We start from the raw sequence: 24,502 nt of genomic DNA on the forward strand, positions 1-24,502 counted from the left end.
ATCAGTCCTCATGGTATTTCAGGGTTCACATGGAAGAACTTGATGATGACGGTCATGTGAACTTTTGGCCTTTAATCCATCAATGTAGGGACATCACGGTGCTTTGATCAGGTGGTGAAGGCGCAGATCGCCACCACAGAAAACCGGAAAAAGAATAGCAGAGAAAGTAGGGGTTAGTGCTGTTTACGGAGCCACCAGGAATGATATTGATAATTAATTGCATATGCAGAGTATCAGAATTAAACTAAAATGAAATTATGAGAAAGCCATGTTCAAATAATGTGTTTTATCAGTTTTTAAAGTGCTCTACTGGATTAGCCTGGTGAATTCCTATTGGCAGGCTATTCCAGATTTTAGGTGCATAACAGCAAAAGGCTGCCTCACCACTTCTTTTAAGTTTAGCTCTCAGAATAATAAGCAGACCCTCATCTGAAGATCTAAGGTGCAAAAGTTCGCTGATGACACTGCTATTGTGGGCTGCATCAGGTGTGGGCAGGAGGAGGTGTACAGAAAGTTAATCAAAGACTTTGGTAAATGGTGCGACTCAAATCACTTACATCTTAACACCAGCAAGACCGAGGAGCTGGTGGTGGATTTTAGGAGGCCCAGACCCCTCATGGACCCTGTGATCATCAGAGGTGACTGTGCAGAGGGTGCAGACCTTTAAATATCTGGGAGTGCAGCTGGATGACAAATTGGACTGGACTGTCAATACTGATGCTCTGTGTAAGAAAGGTCAAAGCAGACTATACTTTCTGAGAAGGTTGGCATCCTTCAACATCTGCAGTAAGATGCTGCAGATGTTCTACCAGACGGTTGTGGCGAGTGCCCTCTTCTACGCAGTGTTGTGCTGGGGTGGCAGCATAAAGATGAAAGACGCCTCACGCCTGGACAAACTTGTTAAGAAGGCAGGCTTTATTGCAGGAGTAAAGTTGGACAGTTTAACATCTGTGGCAGAGCGACGGGCACTAAGCAAACTCCTGTCAATCATGAAGAATCCACTGCATCCACTGAACAGTGTCATCTCCAGGCAGAGGAGTAGCTTCAGTGACAGACTTTTGTCACTGTCCTGCTCCACTGACAGACTGAGGAGATCGTTCCTCCCCCACACTATGCGACTCTTTAATTCCACCCGGTGGAGTAAATGCTAACATTAATTTTTTTTCATTTTTATTACTATTTAATTTAATATTGTTTCTTTTTATCAGTATACTGCTGCTGGATTATGTGAATTTCCCCTTGGGATTAATAAAGTATCTATCTATCTACATTCTGAAATATAGGATGGAGCAGATTATTTAAGGCTTTGTAAAACATAAGCAGTATTTTAAAGTCAATTCTAAGAAGGCAGATTTACCTTGTCATCGCTGCTGATGAAAGGCTCCTCAACATCAGTGCTCATCTCACTGTCAAGAGCATGAATCACCTGGGCTGCTGAAAAATGTTTCTTACGAGACGCCATTATGAGGCTAGGAGAAGACGTGGTTACACCGTTGCCCGGGTAACACTTGGGCCTGGCGCTTACGTAAGACACGCTTATATATTTGCCTGAGTGATGCTCAGGACTAATGCTATTTTTAAGCATTCGCTGGCCTTACAATTGACCCTTGTTTTTGTTCAGATGATGCTGAAGACGAATGGCCTTTCAGGTTTTTTTGTGCTTTACTAACGATTCTTTTTTTTTTTTTTTTGGACCTGTGAGGGGACATGTGGACATCATTGTAGTCTGTGGGCGAACCCCACACCCTGTTTGGCAGGATGCCGTGTAGACAGCAGCAACATCAGCAGTGAGAATGTTTGCCAGTTGGCTGTTTCACTTATCACTACTGCTCAGTGACCTCTTTTTTCTTTTAGAGGAGTTAAAAAAAAAAAAAAAAAAATCCCTATGGAGGAGTGTACACTTTTTGTCCACATTTCAGGAACCCACACTACAACCAGTGATAAGCCATCGACCTGTACAGTGAACAGGTCATTCTGGACTGCTCAGGATTCCTAGGCCATACCATTAAGTTTAATCCTGGTGTTACTGGGGTCGTATGTTTGAAAGGACCTTCACTTGCTGTTGTGTTGTCCGTTGAGCAGCAGGTGAAGCTGGAATAGACACATAATTACCATTCCTCGTTTCTCTGGCACAGATCTAAAACCTCTGTCATGGCGTATTTCACAATAAAATCATGCTGCTCAATCCTGCGTTTCCTGATTCTTGTTAGCGGGGGAATCATATGAACCAACACACTTCTGAGATCAAGAGTGAGCAGCTGTGTGACAGCTGTCAAGCGACTTATCCTCACCGCTTCAGCAGCAGAAACAGCTGAGATAAGCAAAGCAGGAGGTGAGCGGCTACTGACTGTGTTCTCTTCAGGATGCAATGATGAGGTAGAAGAGAAGAGGAGGAAGAGGTAAGCTATAAAATACAATATTCCAAAATCACACAAGATTAAAAATAAAAGTCTAGAAATATAAATAAATACAAGATTTAAATAAAGCCCACCGAGCAGGTTTTCAAAAACATTGGAGGAAATACAAAGGATTATCGAGAAATTCAAGAGAGGAGGTGTGTTTGAGAGGTATCAAATCAGAATGTGCTTGTGTACCACCAGCAAGGCTTTCTGGGTCAGAATAAGGATGACGAAAGTGTGTAGTCTCAGGAGTACAAGCGAGTTCATAAGGATAGAGACGCCAAAACAAGAACTCAAAATCATTAGTCAAAGGACTACGAGGTCACAAAAACGTAGAGTCAAGTATGAAGCAAAATTTATAGAAGACCTTTGGTTTTGGAAATTTGATTGTATGTACTAAGGGTTTTAAATGCCATCGCGGTTAGAGACGTCAGAACGGCACGACTTCTGGTAAACATCACCCTAACAACCTGTGATTGCGTCTGGTTAACGAGAGTTTATAATGGCTTAGTGGCAATACAGCAGATAAGACCATTCTTATTAATTAGTTAAGGAACTTTATAAAGAAGTGAATGTGAAATAATCATCCCTGAGGAGGCAAGAGGAACCTAGAAACCCATCAATTTAATATAATAATAATAATAATAAATTTTATTTATATTGAACTTCATATTTTAGAAATCTCAAAGTGCTCCAGAGTAAAAACAAAAATCTATGTATACAGTACTTTAACAAAATCTCTTTCTAAAAAGGTGAGTTTTTAGATTTCGTTTAAAAACATCAGTCGACTGTGGGGCTCTCAGGTAGTCAGGGAGGGCGTTCCACAGTCTCGGCGCCACAGATGAAAAATCCCTATCACCCATACTGCGAAGCTTGGTTCTAGGGACTTGGAGAGTGTTAGTGTGTACAGAGCGGAGAGTGCGTGAGGAGGTATGAGGGGTAAGGAGTTCCTGTAAGTAAAGGGGGGCATGTCCATAGATGCACTGAGGGGTAAGGAGAACGACCTTGGACTCAATTCTGAGTGGAACAAGGAACCAGTGAAGGGTTTTCAGGATTGGGGTGATATGATCGTGCTTTCGCAACCTCATCAGGATCCTGGCAGCGCAATTCTGAATATACTGGAGTCTCTGAATACTCTTGCCAGGAATCCCGATGAGGAGCGCATTACAGTAATCCAGCCTGGAGGAGACAAAGGCATGGACGAGCTTCTCTGCATCTTCCAGGGTGAGAGTTGTGCGGAGTTTAGCGATATTCCTGAGGTGGTAAAAGGAAGACTTACAGAGGTGTTTGATGTGGGCGTCAAAGGTGAGTTGAGGGTCCATTTTAACACCCAAATTGGTGACAGATGTGGAAAGGGGAATGTTTTGGCCAGCGAAAGTGATACTGGTGTTGGTAGAAGAGCGGAGATGGTGTGATGTGCCAACTAAGATGGCTTCTGTTTTGGATCTGTTTTAGCTGAAGAAAATTGAGCCTCATCCATGCCTCTATCTCCTCCAGGCAGGTAGTCAATGTAGATATTGGCAGAGGAGCAGTAGAGGAGGTGGGAGTAGTCCTGAGGTAAAGCTGAGTGTCATCAGCATAGCAGTGTAAAGATAATGACATTTCCAAGAGGGAGCATGTAGATGGTAAAAAGGATGGGGCCTAATATGAAAAAAATGTTTTGAAGAAACAGGTTTTCATTCTCATTATGACATACTGGCAGTTTTCAGCCATTTTAGTTTGTGGTTTAAGCCATACACTTTAACACTAGAATCACCAGAGCCTACGAAAAAACTCGTAAATCCGTCCCACCTTAAATCACTTCTTAAAATCGTTCACAGCTCTCCACCAGCGTCTTTTGTCATCTAAATGTGCTGATAAAAATCAGGCTGCAAGCAGCCGGCTCTTCCATCCCCCCCACCGACTTAGAACGTGCACAAACTTCTCCCAGCTCATGCCGTGATTGATTTTCTGGGAGTGAAGTGGAGTTTTAGAGTGGAAATAATAGATCGTCGTTTGGAACACACGCATTTCATGTCTGCTCCGTTTCTACAGTAATCTGTGACACATACCGTTGCTTGCATACTGCTCAAAAATGCGTGTAATGCCACAAAAAGTGCCTGCTGACACTTCAGTATGCAAGCAATGGGATGTGCATTCTTGCTCCGATGTAGAAGGGAGCTGAGTTCACCTCTGTTACAGCGCGTCTATGTGAAAACAGCAGTGTCCGATGCGGGGGTGGGGTGTGTTTGGGCTCGTGAACGCAGCTGAGATAATAAAACTGACTTAAAAAAAAAAACACCAAAGCTAACCTTAACAAGTATTATAAATTACACCGGCTGTTACAGACTGAAATCAAATGTATGTTTTTATTCTAAAATAGTAAGACTAAGAGCAGTTTACTTCTCAAAACGGAGTGGTGCGGGATCGAACTCGCGACCTTTTGATTCCCAGGCGGCAGCTGATTCTTTTGCGCCACGGAGGCAGTCATAATAAACGGGGTGTCAATGTCGCATGTTAAGACGGCTTTTTGTTTCTGCAGTTATATTTTTGAATAAAAGCGCAATTGTTGTGTTAGATTTGTACCTTTTGTGAAAGTATTTCTGTGATACTTCAGGCTTCATACATTATATAGTTTATGCCTACATTTTGTCATCTACTAGTAGAATATAAAAAACGTTTCTGTTTTAACAATGTGTTTACACAGATTACTGTAGAAACGGAGCAGATATGAAATGCGTGTGTTCCAAACAACGATCTGTTATTTCCATTCTAAAACTCCACTTCACTCCCAGAAAATCAATCAAGGCATGAGCTGGGAGAAGTTTGTGCACGTTCTAAGTCGGTGGGGGGGATAGAAGAGCATTTTTATCAGCACATTTAGATGACAAATGACGCTGGTGGAGAGCTGTGAACGATTTTAAGAAGCGATTTAAGGTGGGACCGATTTACGAGTTTTTTCGTAGGCTCTGGTAATTCTAGTGTTAAAGAAAGAATTTGTAACAAGCAAGTTGAAATGTGCAATTTTTTTTTACTTGAAATCTAGTTTTAGTTATCTTTTTTTTCCAATTAGAATTTAAAATACTTAATAAGCATTGAAAAGCTTTTGTTCTTTATGTCTTGTCTGTCTTTACTTCCGTGCTGATCTCATCAAATATTAGTATAAGCACAAATCGTATTGTGATCTGCCTGGCTCACAACTCAGAAAGCAAAAACTAGGCCTCAGCCAGGTCCCAAACTCAAGAAACTGGATTCATGACCTAGGGCCTCGTTTGAAAAATGTTGCTGACACACATGTCAAGCCTCCTTTTGTGAGTAGCCTCCCACCCAAAAGTTGGGATTTGTAAAAGAAACTTTGTTGGAAAAATGTGCGTATGTTTACGGCAACTTAACTCATTCATCCATGATGTTTCAGAGAAGCTGGAAAATATGTTTGTTAAAGTTGGGAAGATGAAGTTGACAAGCGTCATGTCTCTGTTGCCTCAGTCAACCTGTGATTCAATTAATTTCGACTCAAACTAGCTTTGATAGGCCTCCATTTTTCATATATACTGTACTATTTGTCGCATCAGCAATTGCATCATTACTCGTGCCAGGTAATAGCATCTACCCACTCAGACCCTGGCACCATATGCTTTTCCCCCCTCCCCAAAAACAGTGCAGAGTCGCACATGATCTGGATGCTGTTGAATGCATGTGGTGGGGTCCCAACAAGTCAGGAGGAAGGCTGGTCTTCCAACCTATGAACGTCTGCAGCATCATGATTGTGTGCATGTGAGGTTGATTAGCATCAAGGCATATTCACGAATGCACATCTACAAAGTTATGATTTGTAAAGGATAAGTTGTGTAGAAATGTGTGTGCACCAGGTTTTATAGAACTGCATTTTTTGCTTTGAGCCCTCCCCAATCATAACCTAACGTCTATAGTGGAGGAGCGAAAGCTTTAGATTTGTCAAAAATTTCGACATCCGGTTTTCGACAAATCTCAATGTTTTAGGGTCCCCTGATAACAAATGTTGGTATCTCAACGATGGGTGTGTGTCACAATTTCTTGAGGACAGTCTAGAGCTAAAACAGCTGGATGGAACAATACCAAACCTGAAACTTAAGCCTGTTATGAGTTGACGATGCGCTGATTAGTTTTTGAGCTGAGTCGTGCAAGAGAAATAGGCACTTTAGAGAGACCCTCAAATACCATAATTCCGCAATGAATTGTTAATTCTTCTCATCAATTGCTATCGTAATGAGCTCTTTTATGATCAGAAAGATGAGAGCAGTAAATAATTACTGAAATGTTATAGAGTAGTTCAGGTAACTTAGTTCCTAGGATGCAAAGCCTACTGACACTCACATCTGAATGTCTTTGGCATACACATTTTCCTGTTTTTTGCCACGCACATATTTTCACAATCAAGTTAGGCCTCTGCAGAGGTCAAAGTGAAGCCAAGGTTCATCCATGGATTCCAGGAATCCCACTCATCAGTACCTCGTTCATTGGCTGCCACCATTGATATTAGCATTTTAGAGTTCTAAGAGGGGGAGTACAATTTAAAAACCTAAAGAAAAACAAGTGAAAATATGATAAGGTGGAAAACCCGCCTCATACCTGTACATCTCTGGGGTGCATTAGCATGCGGAGGGGTCAATTCACCAGTGTAATTTCACAAACTGCCTTTGAAAAACTCAAAGGCAGTTGCGGATATAAGTGTAAATGGATGGTCATGGCTGAAAAGGTAGCCAGTGAGGAAGCAGGATTCCTGACCAATGGATGAGGGGTGAGGTGAGTCTTCAATTGAAAAGTTTGATCTTATTTGAACGTGCATGGAAGGATTTTCTGCAAGTGGGCTATTTAAGTGGGAGTCAGGTATGGCACTACGGCCATGTGGCCCGATTCCCCAAGGGGTAATCCTGCTCATTTTTGAGGACCCGAGCAGCTGGTCCAGGCCAAGGGAATGCCTGGCTGTTGCAGATAGATGGTCATTTCCAGAGGCGGGGAACTGAACCCCCCACTGCCTTGGGGGTTGCCAACCAGGATCCCAAGCTGTTTTGTCATGTGGTGGGTGTGGCATTGCGTTGTACCAGTGCATGCTCCCCAACCTGACCTGGAGTATTTAACAGTATTTTAGTCAAAATGCATGACATGCCAAATGTACGACTAGAGATCTGTTGTCTGTGTGACACGCGTAAGTGAAGGTTTTTTCCATTGGATTACAACAACAACATTTATTTATATAGCACATTTTCATGCTGCACCTTTGCTGCTGCTCAAGGTGTGTCTCCTTTTGAAGCCTATTGTATCAGGGTTTTTTTTTTTTTTTTGCATCACTGTTCAAACATGAAAGTTTGAGATTAAAAGTTTTTCTTGGCTATTTCTATAGACAATCTATTTCTGGGTGGAGTTTTCTTTTAAAGTGGGTTTGAATCTTGACCACCTGTCTCTTTCTGAAGATTGTTACCTAAGGGCCAGAGTAGACTGGACTTCCTAAGGAGACTCGGGTCTTTTGATGTGTGCAGCAAACTTATGGAAATCTTCTGCTAGTCTAGTTCATAATAGCCATTGTGGTGTTCTGTGCTGTGGTCCCCTGGGATAGCAACCTGATAACAAGAGAAGAGAAGCACAGCGTTATCAGGAAAGCCTGCTCCATCACAGGGAGAAACGTGGACACACTGGAAGCTCTCATGGAAAAATACCCTCCATCCCGTTCCGGAGGCGCTGTCTCTTGGAGGACTCTTGGTGTTCTAAGAAGTGCATCTGGAGGGGTCTTTTCCTGCCACTATTATAGAGAACTTCAATGCTTGCACCCAATGTAGTCATCAAGTTTATTTATTGATTGATTGTTTGGATGTAGTGTGGTGCAGTGGTTAAGGCTTTGGACTTCAAACCTGTAGGTTGCAAGTAATGATGTGACCTGCCTGGGCTCCAATTGGAAAACCAAAAGAAATGCAACCAGTTGTATCATAAATGTTGTAAGTCACCTTGGGTAAATGTGTTATCTGTCCTGTGAGTCTGCATTCTGATTTTATTATGTTTCTGTTGCTATATGCATTTGAATTTACCCTTGGGTTATCTAATCTAATCTAATAGACATTAGCCTCTTTAACATGTTTCGGGATTAATATTGGAACGGCTTAGCTATTAGCTAGCCACAGTTGCTTCACTGAGTGAATGGCCACCTCATTTTTATAAAACTTCTTATCCATGTATGCAGCTTGGAATTGCTTAATCCAGTTCAGGGTCCCCAGGAGTCACCCCTTGGTGGAGCACCAGTTCATAAAGCCTCAACCAGAACCTTACCAGACATGTCTTACTAGTCAGCATTTTCAGATTTCCATTTTTCAATTTTTAATTGCTCCTTGCATCAGTTTATTATTATTAGTTTTGTCTGAAATTTTTTTGTCTGAAGACTTCCCTGAGATTTTGATTGCCCTTTTGTTGGTTAAATTGTAAAGTCTGTGCTCTTTAGTCATCATAAAAATAATGAAATTACTAAGAAATCAAAGACTTGAGCAGCTTCTTTGTGAGGGGTTTTGATCAGTGTGTCCTGTGCATGTAGATAATAAAAAATGAGTTCATGTTTGTGCCTTTGCAGTGCCACAGCCTGACCCGAACCAGCCCAAACCGGAGGGGCGGCAGATGATCCTGGTGAAGGGGGAGCCATTGGGAGTTGTCAGCAACTGGCCACCTGCCATTGAGGCAGCACTTCAGAGATGGGGGACCACCCAGGCTAAAGCTTCCTGCCTGACCACTTTGGACGTCACGGGGAAGCCCCTTTACACACTGACATACGGTGAGTCTGCCTGGCTTCAGCTGCAGAAATTGAAAAAAAAATCTGTGTTTGGTGTGCTTATACCAATACAGTCTGGCGCCTTACTAGGAGTCCCGCATGCCTTAGATAACCATAACCCTAAACCAGTCCCTGCACAGGCGAAAATTCAAAAAGAACTGAGTGGACTTTCAACTGAGGAGCAGCACCATGAAGGAGGTAAAGAGTTAAGGGTTAGGATTGTGGCATAGGCCAAAGTCACCAATGCATGGACTAAACGCATCAGGTCTGAATAATTGTCACTGTACAACTACAGCATATTTTTGTATAGCACTTTACATTGAGCACATGCACAGATTATGAACAATCTCTACTATATTAAAAGTGTTTTCCATTGTGTCCGCCTTATTTAGCCTTGACCACTCCCCTTCTCACTGTTCGCCCAATCCTTACTCCTGCTGTGCCCATCCTCTCTCTGTACCGGGCCATGACACACTCAGTGCTAACTCGTCCTTCAACGCATTCGGTTATAATGGCAAGGCAGAAAAGTAAATTATCGATGCAAGAATGTTGAAGAGAAAAAGAGCAGCAAGAGCTGATAATGAATGTTGAAAAAAGGAAAATGAGCAAAACAGAACTGCATATAAAAAAAAAAATCAAGAGCAAAGAGAATCATCCAATAAACGAAAAAGAGAAAAATATCCTGAACGATATGTGAATATGCAGAAAAGCAACGTTTATAGAATGCAAGTTAGAGGATAAATAAAATCCTGAACGATATGTGAATATGCAGAAAAGCAACGTTTATAGAATGCAAGTTAGAGGATAAATTAAATCAAAAATGTTAATATAATACATTTTTTTTTACTTTTTATTATGTTTTATTTGTTTTTACTTGTACTTTTTACTACATTTTATTTTTCACTGGTATTTCAAATAGTGAAATACTCAAGTAACTGATTACTATTATAGCAAACCGATCAAACAGTCTTCCTCCCGCACCCCGCATACTCTTCTATATGCCATCTCTTTCAATACAATCGCTTTATCTAACAGAGGAGTGCCCCGAGGTCCCCACACCCAAGGGGTTGGCGAGCAGTGGGTGGATCCCCCAAGTTCTCATTTAAAATGCCCCTCTCCATTTCATATCCTCACACGGAGAGAGGCTGACCCATGAACCTGGGGCCTCCTGTTTATGTTGATCCAGCTGAGCTAAAGAAGAGCTCATTTGGCACCGTGGTAGAGAAGGCTACTTTGTAATCTTCAGTCCTTGAGGTCGAGTCCGGACGTTTCTTCTATGAGGGCAAGTGGCCAAGAGGATAGAATACAATTCAGCTATAGGGGCACTTGGTCGACTCTACAGTCAATCGGGTTTCTAACTATGAGGGTGCCTCTTTTCTTCTTCTGGATGCTTTCATTAGGGGCTGCCACAGCAGTTCATCTTTTCCCATATCTTCCTGTCCTCTGCATCTACAAAATCCTCATTTTTTTTTTATTTTTGGTATAGCACTCCTCAGCGAGTGCATGGCGCTGTGCTCTATGAGCAATTCTCAGATAAAATACAAGTACAGATGATAATAATTACTGAATACAGAACTGGAACGCATAAAAATGCAGCTTTGTTAAAACATGCAGGCAACAAGGTAGAGGCTGATTAAACCTAAATGGAAACCAGCTTTAACTGATTAGCTAACTTCCAGCTGACATTGGAGAAAATTAAAATCGTACAAGAGAAATAATAAAAAAGTCACAGTCCTGTGTGTCTCGGCCATCTGGCTGATTACCCCCTTCTGGGTTTTCTACACTGCGGGTCTGTGCTGGCCTTCCAATCTGATGAGAGAATCTTACCCTCTGATGATTCCAACGCGCCTTTTATCTCTGATGACTTTTTCCTTTCAACCCAGCAAGGTCATCCATCCCACTCACATTGATTGTCCAAACTAACATCAAGTCGAGATGTGGAGGTCCATAAAGTTCAGTTCTCCACCCCACTTACCTGGTCCTTTCTTCTACATGTCTTTGGTTCTTTGCATGAAGAAAAATTTTTTTAACATTTGTGCAAAATTTGCCCTTAACAAGTTTCCACCCATGTCAATGTGTTCTTGTTGAGGAATTTATTTTAAAGTAACAACCTGGAATCCACTTTACTAATTCCTTTCATAATTTTAAATCCTGCCCCCTCTTAATCTTAATGCTTCAATCTCTCTTTATGGCTTAGACCTCTTATCAGCTTAGTGCCGGGGTGGGCAGTGTCGGTCCTGGAGGGCTGCAGGTTTTCATTCCAGCCCATTTGCTTAATTAGAACGCAATCCTTGTCAGTCTCAGACCTTATTTAATTTTATGGCTTGTCAATAAGATCTTATGTCGTAGATTTTTTCCTTTCTAAGGATATCATCCCAATGATTTGAAGCCTAAAACCGATAACTTTCAGTCTGTCACACTCTTCTCGTGTTTCATTAAACCAGATGAATCCACACAGGTGTACATGGAAACAAGTCAGATGGAAGACTGCTGCTTCCTCCTTGTCGTTTGCATCTTATTGCTAATAAGGAGCCATTAAAACACAGTGCTTAAAGACTGAACTAAGCAGTTAAGGATGGGGACTCTTAACAAGTGAGACCACTAAAATGAAGCATCAAAATGTCACTTGAGCAATAAGTGCATCATCAGCAATAATTAACTTCTCATTAAGAAAACTGGGTTGGAATAAAAACCTGCAGCAACTGCATCCCTCCAGGACCAACATTGCCCACCCCTGACTTAGTTCCTCCTCTCTGCATGTTTTCTAGCACGATTTTGTCTGTTTTTGCAATATGGAGGCCTAAACTGCATGTTGTTGTCAAGGTGAGACACCACTAGTATTTTATTTAACATCCATTGCCTTGTACTTTACACAATGGAGGGGGCTCTATATAAACTAACATCTTATTTGCCTTCTTGATCTTATCTGTCTGGAAGTTGATAGAGACCAGTCCACTATGACTCCCAGGTCCTTCTCGTAAGCTGGGCAGCACTGCTGTATAGAGCTGTGATTTGAAGATTTGTGCCCTTTAGTTTAAATTAATTTGGCTGTTCTGCTCTGATTTTTATAAACAGAGCTGCCATTCTGGATGTTTTGTTTTCCTTTTCCTCAATCCTGTAGTGCAGTGGTTTCTAACTGTGGTCCAAGGAGGGCCCTATAACTTCATGTTTTAGTCCCCCTAACCTCAAACTTGTGACTCTGAGGCGTGCCTGTAAGATTGACATTTTGAATCCCGTTACTGCTTAAAGGGATCCTACCCCAGTGGGCCTTTGATTAAGTCTCTCAAACCTGAAAATTACTCCAGTAATTTTTCTCCTCTATTAATTATTGTATGTTTAATCATCGTAATTAGGATCAAAATATAGGGACCTGTTGATCATCTTCTTCTTCTTTCAGGTGCTCCCGTTCGGATCATCTTCTTCCATATCTTTCTGTCCTCTCCATCTTGCTCTGTTACACTCATCACCTGGATGTCCTCTCTCAGCACATAAACCTTCGTTTAGGCCTTCCTCTTTTCCCCTTCCCTGGCAGCTCTATCCTTGGTATCCTTCTCCCAATACACCCAGCATCGCTCCTCTGCACATGTCCAAACAATCTTCAAAAAAGTGAAATTAAGTCCACTGGGATTCAATGTTGTATAACAAAGTGTAAAAATGTCCAAAGAGGTGAAACCTTTTTTTTTTTTTTTATTATTTTTTAAATATACCTTGTAATATTGGTGACCACTTGATTGGCTCCGTCACAGGAGCAGGCCTTTTCACATTCCCAAGTGTTAACTGAGAATGAATGGCTCACAATAGAACATTCCCAGAGGGCGACACATCCAATACAGTCTGAATCCGGGTCATCACTGCTCTGTGTCTAAACGGTGACTCCCTCTGCAGGATTGTCTTGTTTATTGTTTTAGGTGCCCCCACTAAGGAGGTCTTAAAGCTTGCCTGTTTAATAAACTCCCCCCTATTCCAATTGGTTCATCTTCCTCTTTCCGACCTATGCACTCTTAACTTTCTGTAACCAACTCCTTTGTCACTTGTTTGTATGTTATGCAGGAAAGCTGTGGAGTCGGAGTCTTAAACTGGCATACACACTTCTAAACAAGCTGGGGACGAAGAACGAGCCAATGCTGAAACCTGGAGACAGGGTGAGTGCTGGGATCTTTAACATACAGTGCTTTCACAAAGTCTTAAGACCCCATCTGTATTTTACCAGTTTGTTCCGGTGCAGCCTTGTGATAAAATCATTTGACTTCGTTATTTTTCCCCTAATCAAGCCACACCTAATAGCCCAGAATATCAAAGTGAAAACAAGGTTTTAGAAATTTTTGCAAATTTGTTAAACATTAAAAAAAATCCACTGAAGTATCCTATTGACACGAGTATTCATACCCTTTTCTGTGACACTTGACATTTGGATCAGTTGTATCCCATTATGTTGGACGTTGTTGAGATGTTTTTAGGCCCAATTTGGAGCCCACCTGTGGTCAATTCAGTTGATCGGACTGTTTAGGAAAGACACACATCCGTCTCAAGAAGGTCCCACAGGTGAGCAAAAAACTAGCCATGACATCGAGGGAAGTGCCAATAGAGCTTACAGACAGGATTGTACGTGTTCTGAGATGTTCGTGAACCGAGGTTCCACTGTGTGTGTGTGTATGTATATATATGTATATATATATATATATATATATACATATATATAATATATATATGTATGTATACAGTATATATACTGTACATGTGTATATGTATGTGTAGGTGAGTAGGGTGGGTGGTTCAGGGTTGTCATACCATTTTAATAACAATGGTTTCTGCAACACTCTTTTTAAGAAGAAAACAAAATTTCACTGCCGCGTGTTGCTTACGATAATCGGCCATCATAAAAAAACAACACTTGCACAAAACTACTTTTACAAAATTCACTGAACACAAGCACAACCTTCCAGACTGACTTGTGAGGAGTGTAACTAGATCGCCCTAGCGGCCCAACCACGTACTACAAGTACTAACCTAACAACAACAAAATTCCGGTTATTTTTGGGTCCCCCCATAAATGTACTAGAGTGTGTGTGTGTGTATGTGTATATATATATATATATATATATATATATATATTGTGGAAGTTGACCCGGACACAGACAGGCGGACATGTTGTTTTTCAGCACACGTTTATTATACAAAACTATTTACAACAATATTGGTCACTCAGACCCAGTTCAATAAAGTCAGTGCACAAACCCCAAAGTCACAGTCCTGGCCACGATGCCTTTCTTCGGGCCGCCTCCACAGCTCTCCTGAGCTTCGTTCTTCCTCCTCCCGACTCCAGCTCATTGTCTGGGAGCTCCCACAGTCCTTTTATACTCCCTGACCCAGAGGTGTTCCTGCCAAACAGTCCACAAGTCCTTATTCCTTCCGGATCAGGGTAAACAATGTTTTTTCTCACCCCGGAAGCCCGTCGCTCTTCCTATGACGAACTTCCGGGTCATAGGGCACGAAGAACTCTTCGGTCCTCCCTGCAGCTCCCTCTCGTGGCCCCATGGCATCCAGCAGGGCGGTGCATAAAAACTCCATTGTCCATGATGCCCTGCTGGTCTTCTGGGGACCTCCATGCTGCAAGGAGGGCTCCACCTGGCGGCTTGGGGGTATTGGCCGGGATAAACAGCCGGCCATCCTCCACAATATATATATATATATATATATATATATATATATATATATGTGTATATATATATATATGTGTATATATATATATATATATATATACTGTATATAGACATACACAGTGCATCCAGAAAGTATTCACAGTGCATCACTTTTTCCACATTTTATGTTACAGCCTTATTCCAAAATCGATTAAATTCATTTTTTTTCCTCAGAATTCCACACACAACACCCCATAATAACAACATGAAAAAAATTTACTTGAGGTTTTTGCAAATTTATTAAAAATAAAAAAACTGAGAAATCCCATGTCCATAAGTATTCCCAGCCTTTGCTCAATACTTTGTCGATGCACCTTTGGCAGAAATTCCAGCCTCAAGTCTTTTTGAATATGATGCCACAAGCTTGGCACTCCTATCCTTGGCTAGTTTCGCCCATTCCTCTTTGCAGCACCTCTCAAGCTCCATCAGGTTGGATGGGAAGCGTCGGTGCACAGCCATTTTAAGATCTCCAGAGATGTTCAATCAGATTTAAGTCTGGGCTCTGGCTGGGCCACTCAAGGACATTCACAGAGTTGTCCTGAAGCCACTCCTTTGATATCTTGGCTGTGTGCTTAGGGTCGTTGTCCTTCTGAAAGATGAACCGTCGCCCCAGTCTGAGGTCAAGAGCTCTGGAGCAGGTTTTCATCCAGGATGTCTCTGTACATTGCTGCAGTCATCTTTCCCTTTATCCTGACTAGTCTCCCAGTTCCTGCGCCCCACAGCATGATGCTGCCACCACCATGCTGCACTGTAGGGATGGTATTGGCCTGGTGATGAGCGGTGCCTGTATTCCTCCAAACGTGACGCCTGGCATTCACACCAAAGAGTTCAATTTGTCTCATCAGACCAGAGAAGTTTGTTTCTAATGGTCTGAGAGTCCTTCAGGTGCCTTTTGGCAAACTCCAGGCGGGCTGCCATGTGCCTTTTACTAAGGAGTGGCTTCCGTCTGGCCACTCTACCATACAGGCCTGATTTGTGGATTGCTGCAGAGATGGTTGTCCTTCTGGAAGGTTCTCCTCTCTCCACAGAGGACCTCTAGAGCTCTGACAGAGTGACCATCAGGTTCTTGGTCACCTCCCTGACTAAGGCATTTCTCCCCCCGATCGCTCAGTTTAGATGGCCGGCCAGCTCTAGGAAGAGTCCTGGTGGTTTTAAACGTCTTCCTCTTACGGATGATGGAGGCCACTGTGCTCATTGGGACCGTCAAAGCAGCAGAAATGTATTTATCTACAATATATATATATATTTTTTTTTTTTTTTTTTTTTTTTCATGGTATGGGTGGGTACCTACCAGGTAATGCTTGTGGTTGGTCTGCAAGCCTGCAAACATCCGCCACGGTGCCCTCTTTCAGTTGCGAGAAGCAGATCATAGAATTGTTAAATAGTTTTAATGTCAAATAATGCAAAGAGTACGCGACACGTGTTTTGCCCTAATTCTGGGCTCATCAGGCGTACACACTCACTGCACCTCCTCTCGAGGAATCAAACCTCGGATGGCAGTGCTAGAGGCGAAGCCTCTTGCGTTGTGCCACAGCGTGTGGTTCGTTTATTTGACAATATGTAGATCAGCTCCGCCTCTAGCGATGAGCCCAGAATTAGGGCAAAACACGTGTCGCATACTCTTTGCATTATTTTACACTATTAACTATTCAACCATATATATATATATATATACACACTCGAGGTGAGTCACAAAAATAACTGTATTGGGGGGGAAAAATGTATTGCTGAATTATAGCATTCTAAACATTGTCACCTTCTATGTACTCCACCTCCCAATCTCTACACTGCTCCATACGTATCTTCTATTGATTGAAACAGTGCTGGAAGTCTTCTTGCTTGAGGCTCTTCAACAGTCTTGCCGTTTTTGTCTTCACTTCATACATTGAAGAAAACTGTATTTCCTTCAGGTCACTTTTCATCTTCAGGTACAAGCAAAAATCAATGGTTAGTTTATAAATCTCCAATCCATTTTGAAAGAGAACAGTGCTTAGTATGTTATATGCCAACCAGAAGGGCTTATGTCATAAACAAAACTCATACGTGTAGCTTATACATGGACGTCATCCACCTTTCATGTCAGAATGTCACATTTTTGTGGAGGTTGATCTGTCACAGAAGCTGCTATGTTTGTTCCATTTGAGAGTGTCCTGACACATGGGATACTTGTGTGGTATGGCAACAGCTCAGCAGCTGACAAAAAGGCTCTGCAAAGAATCATTAAAATGGCAGAGGAAGATACCAACACACCTTTGCCTACTGTGGAAGACTTGTGAATCTCTCTCTGTCTGCGGAAGACATCCAACATCATAAAAGACTTGTGTGACCCAACACACAAACCGTATGGACTTCTCCCCTCAGAGAAGAGATACGGGTCTGTTAGAGCGTGGACCACAAGTCTCATGAAAACAATTTCAACCCCAAAGTGATTACTACACTAAATTCTGCAGTGAAATCAGACACCTCATAGAAATAATTGTGAAATATTTATTTATTTACAAGGGGGATGGCGACCAACTCTACCCCAGGTTTGCAGCCAGAATATTAGTAAAATCTGTAAATGTACAAAAGAAAAAATATTATTTAACAGAGTAAAAGTCATGAAATGAGAATAAAATATTTGCTCTCTTACCGATTGGAGTATTCCCATTAAACTGAGGCCCACTATGCTTGATGAGCATTTATAAATAAAGAGACTAAATAAACAATCCATTCTTTTTAACTGACATTCTTATAAACCATGACTTTCTTGATGGTTTAGTTTATAATTTTAAAACAGAATTAGCATCTGAAAATCTAAAAGCATCAATTTAAACTTCACTAAATTCTGAAATGAATTATACCAAACATATACTGTATATGAGGGATTTAAAATAAGGCAGATTTAAAGCATGACAAAAAAGTCACATAAAATTGTTGCACTTTTAGGCTTAGGATTTTATATATAGAGAGAGTAGATTTATTTTTATTTTTTTTTCTTTTTGTTGTGTAATATTTTTAGAAAAACTTGAAATTTCAGAAAAAATTGTTTTGCATATTCTGACAATTGTGTTATGTGTGGGCTGTCTATGTAAGAATATTAGATATGTGGTTTTGATCATCGTTTCAAGTATTGTACCGAACTCTCATTGTATGTGTTATTTAAACATAACAATAAACAATAAAGGGAATCGTACCTTATGAATGAATAGAACTTATTAACACGGTTCGTGATTGCCACATGGGATTGCTAGCGGTAGCCTACCTACAAAACGAGACACGTTGCTGACAATGCTGTGTTCTGCTTCTTTTGTGCACTTGTGCTCAAAAACTATTACTTCGGTCCCATTGGAAGATCTGTTTTAATTTCCAATCACACAGATTCAGCAAAAAAAAAAGAGTGGGGAATTGGGTGGGGGGACAGCTTCAGCCTCTATAGCCCACCCCCTTATACACAATTATATTAATCAGGCCTATCAAGCACACATGACTTTTTTCCTTAATGAAAGCAATGCGATCCTGTTGGTGAATGTGGCACAACCGAAGTGTAGTATTTGCGGAAGTGGGTTTGCTGGATTCACAGGATATGGGGTCCTGCAGGAGTGGGTGACCACGAACAAAAAAAAAAAAATCAGTCTACTCTGAAGTGCTTGTGTCAGTGAGATATTTCAGTTATTCATTTAAAATAAATTTGCTCAACTTTTTAAACTCCTGTTTTCGCTTTGTCATTCTGGGGGTGTTGGGTGTTGCTTTCAGGATCCACTGGTATTTTAGCTCTGAGATTGTTGAGAACTGAAAATGTTAGCCAGCCATCATGGTGACGTCTCTCATTCTAGTGTTGCGTTTCCTGTCCTCCAGGTGGCACTGGTGTACCCCAATAGTGACCCAGGAATGTTCTTAGTGGCCTTCTATGGATGTCTTCTGGCAGAAGTGATCCCAGTCCCAATTGAGGTACCGTTAACCAGAAAGGTAAGTGGACTCCCCCCTGCCTGTACTGCACTGCTGTGTCCTTGTCGCTTAAGACCACAAGAGATTCTGGTGGATGTCACTTTGTCATTCACGCTTCAAGGCTCTGGCACAGTACTGACTCCCAGCCCTAATCCTTACTTCACATTTTGTGAGTCCTCAATATCCGGTTTATGGCTTCTTTGTTTCAGGATGCTGGAAGCCAACAGATTGGCTTCCTGCTGGGCAGCTGTGGCGTGGCGTTGGCGCTGACCAGTGAGATTTGCTTGAAGGGCCTGCCGAAGACGCAGAATGGGGAGATTGTACAGTTCAAAGGTGAGTGGCTAGAGTACCATGGTCTAATGCTGGCAGGTCCTGTGCCTCCGTGGTAGGACAGGGCACGTTGTTAGTGTTCTTGCTATAGGACTAGCATTTTCAGTGGCATTTGTTGCTCATGTTCAGATTTTTAAGTGAAATTTTCCCTGTGATGGAATTAGTTCAAAAATAAATTTAATTTATATTTAAAGATTCAGTCAAGGAATTCAGCTTGCAAAGTGTTCAAATCTGTAAAAGCAAAGTGCATTGTGGCCACATTTAACCCCCCCAAGTCTATTTCTCAACAGGGTGGCCGCGGCTGAAATGGGTTGTGACGGACTCAAAGTACCTGACCAAACCTTCCAAGGATTGGCAACCGCACATCCCCACAGCTAACACGGACTTGGCCTACGTCGAGGTAAGTGCCTTGTGACATCCGGGGGCTATACTCTGAAATGCTGCTCTCTGACTGAGGTAGAAGAGGAATCGCTTAGGCTGGCAACACACTACCAGGTCTCTAGTTAGTCAATTGTGAGGGTTGCTGTGGCTGGATCATGTCACCTTGAGGATGCCCGATTAAACCGGGGTCACATTACACGATTTCTGGTGGGAGTGGCTTGTCAGACTTGATAACTGCAGTTCACTTCTGATCTTGATGCATCACAATGTCAAATTACAAAACGCAAAAGTGCAGTCGATTATAAATTCGTGAAACTGTCTCGGCTTTCCAGCACAGTTTCATTGATTGATAGTCAGAACTTTATTTGTCCCCAGGGGGAAATTTGGCTTTTTACATAAGCTCTTTAAATAAATACATAAATAGGTAGATTAACAGATAAATAAATACAGAAATATGCACACACACTTTGGGCTAAACACACCCCAGAATGACTACAAAGCAAGAAAATTAAAATGAAAAATCTTCAGACTTGGCAGTCCTGGTCCCAGTGAGGCACTATACAGACATATTGTTGGTATAAAGGAGCCCCCGGTCACATTTCCTGAAAACACTTCTGCTGAATGATTTGTTGGCTGTAAGTCCTCAGTGTTAATTCGTCAAAGTGGATGTGCAGCATTATTCATGATGGCACTCAGTTTTGTTTTCATTCTCTCCTTTGCTACGACCTCCAGAGTTTGTCCCATACCTGAGCCTGCCCTTTTAATTAGCTTGTTGATTCGGAGCTCCTCTCTTTTTGTGATGTTACCAGTCCATCACACCACACTGGCCATCACATACTTGTAGAAGATGTGATGGATGTCACTTCCCACATTAAAGGAACGCAAGAAAAAGCGTCTGCTCTGCTCTTTCTCCTGCAGTTCATGTATGTATGATATGACACCAGTCCAACCTGTCATTGATGTGGACCACCTCTCCATCCACTCCTTGAATACTGATCAGGCATAGAGGCGCTTTGGTGTGGTGAAAGTCAATAACCAGTTCTTTGGTTTTGCTTAAGTTAAGATGCAGACAGTTCTCAAAATTCTCCCCCCTAACTCCTCTCCTTTGTCCCCCTTATTAATACACCCCATAAGTGTAGAATCCACTGAGAACTTCTGCAAGTGACACAACCTGCTGTTATATTGTTAGTCAGAGGTGTACAGAGTGAAGAGTAAAGCAGACCGGCCTATTCCTTGTGTTGCTCACTCAGTCTTTGAGTTTCACATACTGTGGTCTGCCTGACAGTCCATTACCCAGGACACCAGAGGCTCATCTACCTGCAGATCTCTGAGTTTAACCTTTTAAAGGGATAGCTTGATGATATTGAAGACACTGGCGAAATCCAAAAATGGAATACTAATGGTGTAGCTGTGGAGCAGATACTGTAAATAATGGTATCCTCCAATCCAATTAAAAATGTATAAAGTATGTTTTTTTTTATAGCCAATAACATGTACCACTCGCAGCTTACAAGCAATGCCATCCAAACGAGGGGCTCTGGATGAGGTTGAGAGTCTCCTACTATTACTCACCAAGATGAGAGAGCTTCTTCTAAACCAGAATGGCTTTTGCAATCACATGACAATCAATCAAACTTGACGGCTATAGTTGTTGATTTTTTTTACTTCAGGATGTCACATGACACGACCAGTTGCACGATTCTCTGACGACTTTCACATTTACAAAGAATCGGACGCAATGACGTGCTGTCAGACAGTGCCAGTGCTGTACAACTGCACTGCAGAGAGTTCAGCCTCAGTCTCTGCCCCTCTCTATCATGGTACATAAAACATGAGATATCAGACAGGTTGTGAACAATAGAAGAGAGACCTTTCCCTGGTGCAGCATTTTAACATTTGAAGGAATTGATGGCCGTAGCTGGTCCTTTGCTGTAGTTTGCAACAAAAGTTAGATACACCAGACTTCATCCAGTGTGTCCTGCTGAAATTGGGGACGGGGTTGTAGTTCAGGCTGCATCCTTGTTCTGCAACTTCTCGAAACAAGCATCTTATGCTCGTAATCCAGGGTTTGTACTGTGTCTACAGCCCATCAGGGAGTTAGGATTAGGCTCAAACCCAATTCTGTACTGGGTAAAGGCACTGGGGTGCAAACATAGTTTGGCGCCAGTATCTGAAGCCTACAGAATTAACTAAATAAAACACAGGTTTGCCCACAGTTAGTCCAGCCCTCCTGCTAGGTTTGAAATGTTGAGCTGGTGACATTATTTGAATGACGCCCCATGTTTTTGCTGCACTCCTTATACAGTTTCCTTTTTTTTTTTTGTTAAACAGTACAAGGCAAGCAAGGAAGGTAGTGTGATGGGAGTGGCAGTTTCCCGGATAACCATGCTGAACCACTGCCAGGCCCTCACCCAAGCCTGCAACTACACAGAAGGTAAGCCGGCTCCTCATTCTCCTCCCCAGTGCCCACGCTGGGCTGCATGTGTAGATAGAATCTCCAAACTTTGAATTTCACTCCATGGTGGTCTTCCATAACATGGACAGCATTTTCCACAAAGGGGAACCAAGGGTCATAATGCCTCTCTGTCATCAGTTAAAAGGAGTGTGAGTTGGCAAGGAGGGGTGTTCTGTTAATATGGTTGAGGGCACTGGCTTCTCTGCAGATGATATACAAAAAAAAGTCATTAAATAATGAGTACTTATAAAACATAAAGGAAATGAAAATAAGCAGAGAGAAATCTTTGTATAAACTAATACCATTAAAATCTTTCTATTATATAAAAAAATTTTGGGACAAGACTTTTTCCAGCAACGAGACATGATGTTTGGAAGAGAGACACTTTGGAAGAGAGATCTTTTAAAGAGAGACACTTTCACATCCCGCGAGACAGGCACGTCTGTGAATTTTTTTTGTCACGTGAACTGAGCTAGTGGAATCAGATTTTTTGACTTTACTACAGCACCCTACACCACCATGGTGCAGCTAAGGCCAAACGTTTCCATCCACCTCCACTAAAGCCTTTTAAACTCTACTTTTCCCAGCTGCACACATGTCTTCACATTCCATATCTTTCCAAAATAAAATGTATTTAGTTAGTGTTTTATTACTTCAACACTGGCCATACATTCAATAGTTTTTTGAAGACAAATCTCTCCAGTCATACAATATGCAACGTGTTATTGGAACCAGTCTCAGGGTCATTATATATTTTTGGTTGAGCTTCAATCTTCTCAGAGGTGGTCTCACGTTATACTTTAGCACCCTCTGTTACACTGAAGATTTCCAAGTGGAATAGACTAACAGATGTCCAGTCTCTGGTGTGGCCTCAAACCAGAACATTTTCACAACCATGCTTTACAGTTGGTATCGCGTTCTTCTGATACAGTGTTGTCTTTGGTTTCCGCAAAGCATGTTGTCTGGTACTGTGGCTAAATAACAAGCATATTGTTCCCAAAGTACTGGGTTTGTTGGCCTGAAATTCTTTCTCTTCTCCACCTGGCACACCTCCCATGTAAATCAATCTTGTGCAGCCTCTTTCTAATGGTAGACTCATGTACTTTGACATCCACAGTGTCAAGAGCTTCCAGAAGGTCCTGTTCTGCTCTCAAGCTTGAACTTGCTTAGGAAGGCCTAGCCTAAACAAGTTGACAGATGTTTTTAATCTTTTCCACTGGTACACTCTTAAAAATAATGGTCCTCTAGTGACACTTTGATTCTTTAAACTTCCTAAAATGAGGGGAATAAAATGAAATCTTTAATGTATTGTTGGCTGCTTAAACTGGACACTAAAATAGACTTGGCCAGTGCTGTTGTATGCATCAAGAGTGTTTATAAACTCATTAGTATTTCACAGATCTGTTACCTTCTATTCACGATTATTTCCTATTTGGAGGCTGTTATGAATCCAAATAAATAAAGGGTCTTTCTGGAACCTTCATGTGGGATGGGTCTTTTGGAAACCAAAAATGGTTCCCTTATGGCATCCCTCTGAAGAACCACTCGGGCACCTTCACTTTTAAAGAGTGTAGATGATCTTCTAGACTCTAGGAATGTTTTGGAGATCTTTTTAAATCCCTTCTCAGACCATAAGCATCTAGAACCTTGTTTCTGATGACCTCACAAAGAGAGCTCCTTCGATCTCAGCTTGGTGATTATACAAACATCAACAACAAAGAGCAGAGCAAAGTAAATGTCTGAGGTTTAAATAAGACATGTTCAAAGAAGGTCATCTCTAATGATGTTCATAGTACTAGGGTGTTGTACCGTGTTAGCCATTATGGATGTAATTAGAAGTCAAAGCAAAATGACACCTTGTATTGGCTAACTAGAAAGATTATGATATGCAAACTTTCGTAAGATGTAATTCCATCTCGCCTGAAGAAGGGGCCCGAGTTGCCTCGAAAGCCTCTGTATTGTAATTTTTTTAGTTAGCCAAGAAATGGTGTCATTTTGCTTGACTTCTAATGATGTTCTAAAGATTAGCACCCCATTCTAATTTGATAAATAAATGATAAATATAGGGGTGCACATACTTTCTCCAATTCCAAATTTGACATTTATGATTATTTAAGTTATACAGTGCATTAAAAATGTAAATGTGACCTGATGTGTGTTACTGTACAGTAATCCCTCGCTATATCGCGCTTCGACTTTCGCGGCTTCACTCTATCGCGGATTATAAATGTAAGCACATCTAAATATATATCACGGATTTTTCGCTGGTTCGTGGCTTTCTGCAGACAATGGGTCTTTTAATTTATGGTACACGCTTCCTCAGTTTGTTTGCCCAGTTGATTTCATACAAGGGACGCTATTGGCGGATGGCTTAGAAGCTACCCAATCAGAGCACGTATTACATATTAACTAAAACTCCTCAATGATATAAGATATGCTTCCCGCGCGGTGCTCGATTGTTTGCTTTTCTCTGTCTCTCTCACTCTCTCTGCCTGACGGAGGGGGTGTGAGCAGAGGGGCTGTTTTTGCACAGAGGCTGTTTGCC

At 41.7% G+C, this 24,502-nt stretch overlaps 1 protein-coding gene across 4 annotated transcripts in view; it reads left to right on the forward strand.

Moving 5' to 3' along the window:
• dip2bb (disco-interacting protein 2 homolog Bb) overlaps window positions 1-24,502 on the forward strand; it is a 257,746-nt gene that overhangs the window by 162,810 nt on the left and 70,434 nt on the right. For 3 of the 4 annotated variants that reach the window (XM_039746742.1, XM_039746744.1, XM_039746745.1), the window contains 6 exons: window positions 8,971-9,168; window positions 13,216-13,307; window positions 18,702-18,812; window positions 19,001-19,124; window positions 19,412-19,521; window positions 21,834-21,936. In XM_039746742.1, coding sequence (XP_039602676.1) covers window positions 8,971-9,168; window positions 13,216-13,307; window positions 18,702-18,812; window positions 19,001-19,124; window positions 19,412-19,521; window positions 21,834-21,936 — 738 coding nt within the window. The remainder of the gene's footprint in view (window positions 1-8,970; window positions 9,169-13,215; window positions 13,308-18,701; window positions 18,813-19,000; window positions 19,125-19,411; window positions 19,522-21,833; window positions 21,937-24,502) is intronic. The other variant, XM_039746743.1, reaches the window with a different exon arrangement.

This window comes from Polypterus senegalus, chromosome 3, assembly GCF_016835505.1.
Source record: "Polypterus senegalus isolate Bchr_013 chromosome 3, ASM1683550v1, whole genome shotgun sequence".
NCBI classification, from domain to species: domain Eukaryota; kingdom Metazoa; phylum Chordata; class Cladistia; order Polypteriformes; family Polypteridae; genus Polypterus; species Polypterus senegalus.